A 7420-nucleotide genomic window follows, 5' to 3' on the forward strand; every position below is an offset into this window, starting at 1 on the left:
GGCGCCGAGCCGAGGCTCCAAGTCTTGACCAGCATTGTAGGTTACAGAAACAAGCACTTGTGTGTTTAAAGTCTGAGTTGTAATGTTTAGCATTCAAAACCCCTTAATCTGTGTCTTCTGTATTTAAAGGACTTTATAGGTGTAATGAAGCTGCTTGTGTCAGTAACTGAACCTTAAATGCTCTTCCTTTGCAGGAGTTTTCATCTCACATGGTTTATGTCTTAATTAGACATAGTTGTAGGGGTATAATTCTCTCATGTGGAGCACACAGTCAGGGCGAAGGCACCAACCTGCACAGGATGCAGTAAATCATTGCTGGAGTTGTACATTGAAAGCTGATTTGAGGCTTTATAATTTATAAACTGTGTACATGTAGGAAATTACAATCTCATGTCGTTGATTGTTGTGTGGATGCAAAGGCTGAGAGCAGGAACCTGGTGGTGATGAAGAGAGAACTCTGACAGCCTCTGTGAATGGAGGGAGGCTGCTGAAACAGTACATTTCTGCCCAGGAAGCATTGAGCTCTCCTGCAGTTAACACTATCCTTCAGTCACTGCTGACATGCTGGCACAGCTTTTTTATGCACACTCAAGGAAGTCGTTATAAAAATTTAGCCATGTCATTCCTTTCATGTGTAGTCACACAATCTGCATTTTACTTGGGTTGGGTTTCTTACATGGGTTCTGGTCGGAGTGCTGCGTTTTTCTGGTTTTTAATCAGGTGATGGGAAGGTCTCTAGTGACCTGTGCTTGGTGACAGTTTTGAAATTATTATTTTTTTGTTGTTGTTGTTGGGTTGAGGTAAAGTTTGCTGCCTTCGTTTATCCTTGGTGTCTAGATCCTAAGGATCACTGTGGTCTGTGGATGCCTTGGCAGGAGAGTGGCCAGGAATACAGGGTGTACGTGTTGTGCCCAGCAAACAGAAACCCCAGTGGGGAGAGCATGTGGGATGAGCAGGGGAAGGTAGAAATCTTAGCTCTCTGGCTTCATTGGGCCTTTCTCCTCTTCACTGTGGGAGATGGAGAATTGCTCTCATTCTAGGAAATCCTCAGAGCTTAACAAAACTGCAGCTTGAGGTATTTAGAGCTTAGACTTTCTATGTGGTTGGACTTCTAAGATGTAGTTTATGTTTATGCAGAGTTTAGGAATGTAAGCCAGCCCTCTCATTGAGTCCCATGGAGATTTTACACTGTTTTAGTGGCAGAGAAGAGAAACCAAACCTTTTTGTACCAACTAGTGAAACAACTCAGACTGACCATGTATTAAGAGTTCTCTGTGGTGTCACCTGGAAGCCTAATGTCCAACATTCTGCTTTCATTGAGGATATTAATGCTTTTCTTATTCTTTTAAAGGCCCAAAATGTATGCATTCAAACAGATCCATCTCTAAATTGACCTTAATTATAAAAGGCTTAATGATTTGAAGTAGGTGTGCCAGTAGCAGTATGCAGATAGCCGCAGAAGAGAACCTCTGAGTCATGTGAACCAAGGCCTGAAAGCTATAACAGCTCCCTTGCCGGCTCCTCCCATTGACCTACGTTTAGGGACTAGAGGCAACCAATTCCATCTTTCTAGCTCTTGCTCTGTTCTAAGTCCCTGCTCAGTTTCTTCCTCATCTTCTGTGCTTTTTAAAGTTTTAATGCTATCTCTTTACTATTGGAGTTGCTGGGAGACCTCTGGGTAGGCTGCTCATTGACCTACTCCCTCCCCCCTTCACCTGGCTTTCATTTTGGTAATTCTTCTCTAAAGAACTTGGATTGGATCTCCACCACACATTTAAGAGACCTTCAAGGTCTGTTATTAAAGTGTACATGTAAGGAAAAGATTGTGGTGTCCTGTATTCCACCAAGATCAACTGTCTCCTTTGGAGTGATCTTTCCTTTTTCATCTATGAGTCTGATGCAAATGAAATTCCATTTTTTTTTTCTGCTTGAAGTGCAGATTCCTTGAAGGCAGCATGTATATTTGCTGTATCTTCTCAACTCCCAACACGGACAACGAAATTTACAAAAGAGCGCATGTGCACTGTGCCATTACTCACTTTATAAAACTCTGGTAAAACCATTTATCACACCTCTGGTTGTGGGTATAACAGCTCCTTGTTCTGAATTGTCAGGAATATAAGACTGCTCTAGTACTAGTTAATGAATGTATTGGGTGTGTGGAGTGTTAGGGATGTGAGATAGTTGTGTGTTTTCCCCCAGCTGTTGCTTGAGGTCTGTCCAGAAGGGCCAGGATTGTCCCTTTATCTTGTGATGCCATTTGCATTTCCAGAGGTAGGTCTTGGTCACACAATATTTGTTTGCAAATTTTAAAAAGAGTTTATTCTTATGTTTCTGCAGGATGACAGTGATGGGATTCCATGGTCAGAAGAAAGGGTGGTCCGTAAAGTCCTTTATTTGTCTCTGAAGGAGTTCAAGAATTCCCAGAAGAGGCAACATGGGGAAGGCATTGCTGGGAGCCTGAAAACAGTGAATGGTGAGTTGATTCTTGTTGGACTGTCTTGTTGGAATATGCAATATCTGTGAGCACAGCCTCGTTTCTAAGTTGGATGTTGTTCGACAGCTTGTGTTTCTTGGCCTATGCACCTAATGGCAGTCCGTAAACTATGTGAGTACGTACTCTGGGCATCCTGTTTGGTTTCTAGATTTATTATTATATTTCTTTATGTACTGCATAATATGATGGACAAAATGCCTTCCTTAGTCTGTTCCCTAGATCCTGGTTTGAGTGTGGAGTTTGTCTTACCGGTTTTTCTATGGGTATCTGTCTTTGCACCCAGGTGTGTGAGTAGAACCCACTGATGATCTTGGTGAGATGTGGAGTCCTTAGTTTTTGTCTCCTGTTTGTATAGGAAATAGCTTAAATCCATGTGCCTTTTACCCTTCCTGCGCTCTGGCTCAACTGCCTTCTAAGTACCTACTTCCTTCCTTCCTTCCGTGAGGCCCGGCAGGTTGCTACAGAGGATACAGGGGCTTAGCATTCCTTTGCCTCCAGAAGCATGCCTTTTCCTGGATGGTTATCAGATGGCTCTTTGAAGCCTGGAAGGAAACTTAAACTCCTTAGTTGTTCTGATGTCACTTTTTAACAGGGTCAGTACAATTCAGATGAAGTCAACCTCAAAAAACTGTTTGAGGAAAAACATTTGGTTGAAGTCTGCTATTTCATTTCAGGGGAAGCGGCTGGGATGGCTTTCCGCAATCTCTCATGCACTTACTGTCAGGGTTGCAATGAAATGTGAATGAATTGACATGTTTTGGTTTATACTTGCTGAGGGTAAGGAGATGAGAAAGAGGTAATTCTGTCAATTTTTAAGAGCTTTGGCTCTGGTCACAGGGGTCATCACGTATGCTGTACTTGATCTTTGCCAGGGTGCAAAAGGACACCGTGACCTGGTGAGTTGTCTGGTGGCTTTTTGTTCCATTCGTGCTTACAGGCAGGACCTGTTGCTGTTTCCATGGGGCTGTGGACGAGTTTTCTGAGATGACCTCTCTGAACTCTGCCGTTCATACAAGTTGTGCCTTTTTCTTTCACTATTGCGTGACATGAAGCAAGTGGCTCGCCCCACCACCCTGGGCTTTCTTCCTTATGGGTGACTTGGTTTTGGAGGTCAACCATTAAGGCCATAGTGGCTCAGTCATGTGTGTGTCCTCCCACAGATCTGGGCCAACATGTATGGGAAAGGCCCATTTTGAGTCTTAAGTTTGCAGAAAACAAAGTAACTTGTGGAACCTATTGCCATGACGTAGAGTTTGGACCCCGGTATGCTGTTTTTCTGAAGGGTATCCTGCCTGTTTTTGTGATTTTCCAGCAGATAGGGACCCTATCCATTCATTACTTATAATGCCGTAAACTCTAAACCCTGTGTCTGTTTAGAGTATTGTTGCCCTGATAGTTCTTGTTTATTGCCAGTGCCTCACCTTGCATCAAGTGTTTTGCTTGATTAAGTTTGTGTGTGTGTGTGGGGGGGGGGTGGTGATGAGGGAGAATGTCCCTGAATCCTAGAGTAATTATTAGTGTGATAGCAGTTCCAGTTTGGGGCTTTTCATTTGCAGTGCTCAGAGTGCTATTTAGGAGGAGTAAAATCTTAGTGTTTGAATTGCCGACAGCGAAGGGGGAAAACAACCTATCTTCTCTTAACTGGCAAACACCAGCTTTCAGGAGAAGCCTGCCAGTTGTATAGGATTTAGTAAAGGTAGAACTTCAGTAAATGAAGGAGACAGTGCTGCCAGCCAGTTGGCTTTGAGTTTTGTATTGTTGAGAGCTCAGAAGAAATGCTATGAAAAGTTGGTAAAGGCATCACCATTGGGATCACTGAAGACTTTATTTGGATGAAAAGCAAACTAACACAACAAAACCCTAACTTTTTATGAGTGTGGTGCCAGAATGATTTAAAGATTTACCTGTCTTTAAAGAATTCTGGAGATAGCAGACTTCCCTCTTGGTTGTGAAATTGCTGTGAATGTGTTGGCATTTTCTGGTTGGTGTTGGTGTTTGTGCAGGCATTGTTCCAAGGCTACCTTGTTATTCTGTAGATTGGATTTCTATACCAGTTCTGAGTAAACACATCCCCGTGTTTCTGAAATGGAGCTGTTTGTAGAATCATTATCTTGATGGCAGCTAACATGTTAGACAAAGTGCTTTCTTGTTTCGAGGGATGAGGTGGGATACTGGGAAAGCAGGAAAGTAGAACCACGAGAATGAATAACTCCTTTTCTGTGGGCGCACTTGTCCTGAAATCTGTGAGATCCAGAGAAAGCTGGAACAGCAGAGATGAAGGCTGTAAGGCTGGTGAGGTGGAGAGTAGGAGTGTGTGTGAGCTGCATGCCCTTTGGCTGTGTGTGTTTGTGTGTGAGTGCATGTGTGGGTCACTGGAGTTTCAGTGGATGCTTTGTGGTCCATCATCACTCATATCCTATCCCTATCTCATAGAAAGTCCTTGACCTAAAGGTCAGATAAAACCAGAGGTTAGGTTAGTAGGGGTGAGGGATGGATTATAGTGATTTTAATTCATACAAAGTATGTTTTTCTTTTCCTTAGGATCAGTCTCTAAGCTCCTCTAGGTTCCTTTTCAAAAGTAATTGTCACAGAAATTTGTCTAGTGGTAGAGTTTAAAGACTGTCCACTATGGAGTCATTTATTTTCACAAAAAGTCACACAGCCACTTACTGTTTACAATGGCAGAATTGGAATCTGAGTTGAAGTCCTGCCACTTTGAATCCAGTACTTATTTTGCAAAACAGAATGCAGGAAAATTATACCAAATCTTTGTAACAATAGTATCGAAAGGAATAGTGTTTCATTTTGATTTTCCATGTCAGTTTTTAAACAAAGATACTACAGATTTCTGCATTATTAGTTCTGCTAGACTTTCCTGGGAAAATTTATTTGTTTTTATGGTAATTCTTAGCGTTAACAATAGAATGGGCTTGACATAATTTTTATCTAATTTGAGAACAAATTGACATCCCTTCTGGTAAATTTGTTGGCACGCTTTCACAATGAGCAGGCAGCCCTTTCCCTTACAGTTTGTGTGTGGGGTCGTCATTTGGGGGGCATCTGTTAACAGTGTGCAGACACCACAGCTTGTCTCTGGCTCCAGCCACCCAGTTTTGCAGGTCTACAAGTAGTAATAAGTTGGCAAACAAGACATAAGATAGTGGCGAGACCTTACTTTTTGTGTCATAAAATCCATGTTCTCCATCATTCTTGCTTTTGTGGTTCTGAAATGACAAGGAATAAAGTTCTTTTTTTCTCTCCTGGAGGTGGCACATGTAGGTCTTGAAACAGCCTCATGTGTTGTCTGCATAGGAATTAAAGCCATCATTACAGCTTTTGGTTGTACCTGGGCTAAAGGGTGAGATGGTGCTAAGATTATCTCATGGTCAGCTTTCTGTCTGCTTTCTGCTGTGGATAATGCTACTTTTCTTGGGTGTAATAAATTGACGAGAAGCTTTGGAAGGGATTGGCAGAGGCAGAGACCTTGGCTACTCTTTGAGGGCCCCTGGCCTGCTGGGTCTGAAATTACGGACATTTAAATACTAACATGCTATACAAATAGTGAGTACGCATAATTACACAGTAAGAGAGGGAGCTATTAGCTGTATTTGAATTTCCTTTGCTTCCTATAAATGTCATCTCCGATCAGTAAGCCCTTTGGCCAGCAAAACCCTCTTGACTAGGTGTAAGGAACCTGCATCTGTTTATTTCCTTTGCGTCTTACTCTGGGCAGTACGTGCATAGCGAGCCTATATCGAGTTCTTGCTATTTGCCAGTTTGTGTTCTATTACTTCAGCTGCATTTTACTTAATCTTCAGCGCCCAGGATTTTATAGATGAGGAAACTGTACTAAGAGTGGATTAGCAATTTACCTACCTAGCTATTAAGTAGCAGAGCCAGGATACAAACTCAGGCTATGTGGATTAGAGCTCCAGAATGCTTTTAGCTGCCACTTACATAAAAAGGAGTAATTTTGGATCCCTCCACAAAGCTATTATTTAAAAAAAAATTTGTAGGAACATTATTTTTTTTTAAAGCAGCAATTTTTTTTGAAGGAGATAAGTGAAATTTTGCATTGGAAAAGAGGGAGCATGAGGGAGCATATTTCTGAGCTTTAGTATGGCCTGTAATTGAATTGATAGTGAAGAGGAATCAAACAATTACGGTTCTCATTCGCTACCCTCATTATTTTGTTCTATTTGTTTGCCTTGTAAGTTTTATTAATTTATTGATTTGGTAAGCTGGAAATCACAGGAGGGGCACGTGAACTTTATTGCAAAAGCCACCAATGTAATGTGTAGCCAGTGTTGTTAAGTGCAGATAATAGGACATTCCCCAGATGTGATATGTACCCCATCCCACCTGCGGTAAAACTCCCTTCAGAATCTTTAGTCTTTCTCAGATATTCTGATGTCTATGGAATGATAGGCCCAATTCATTGTCCACAATATGTATTCACAAAAGTCATAAAGATGACTTAAGACTTACACTCAGCATAGGTAGGGCACATGATCTGATTAATGGTTTTTTATGGAACTGTATTTGAAATGAGTGTCCTGGATGTATGGTCACTTGCCCTTCACAGAGGGGGCACCCTTCCCATCTCTTTTGGCCTGAGGCTTTCAATTCTAAAGTTGGTCTCTACTTCAATAGGAAAGAATTTTTTTTTCCTCTTGAAGAAAGTGGCTTACCCTTCTGCTATATCCCAAGTGCTGCCGTGTAAGTGCTGGTTTCATCCCTGCAAGCTGTAGGGAGCATCAGCTTGGTTTACTCTTTAAGGCAGCTGCTGCAGCTTGGGTAATCAGCTGATTTTTCTCTAACACTTTCCTTTCTTGAGTCCTGTGATGTGTGAGACACTCCATGGGAAAGAATGCTGGGTGAAGTGACTTTAGTAACTAGGTGGGGCATTCTCTCTCTCTCTCT

At 42.0% G+C, this 7420-nt stretch overlaps 1 protein-coding gene across 2 annotated transcripts in view; it reads left to right on the plus strand.

Annotated features, from left to right (window-relative positions):
- The window catches only part of JARID2 (jumonji and AT-rich interaction domain containing 2), a 285849-nt gene that overhangs the window by 139699 nt on the left and 138730 nt on the right, over positions 1-7420 (plus strand). The window contains exon 2 of one of the 2 annotated variants that reach the window (XM_003788317.2): positions 2341-2476. In XM_003788317.2, the coding sequence (XP_003788365.1) occupies positions 2341-2476 (136 nt within the window). Of the gene's footprint in view, positions 1-2337; positions 2477-7420 lie in introns of those variants that run through there. The other variant, XM_023512349.1, reaches the window with a different exon arrangement.

The sequence above is a fragment of the Otolemur garnettii genome, unplaced genomic scaffold (assembly GCF_000181295.1).
Source record: "Otolemur garnettii isolate 467f Iridium unplaced genomic scaffold, OtoGar3 scaffold00026, whole genome shotgun sequence".
Lineage (NCBI taxonomy): Eukaryota > Metazoa > Chordata > Mammalia > Primates > Galagidae > Otolemur > Otolemur garnettii.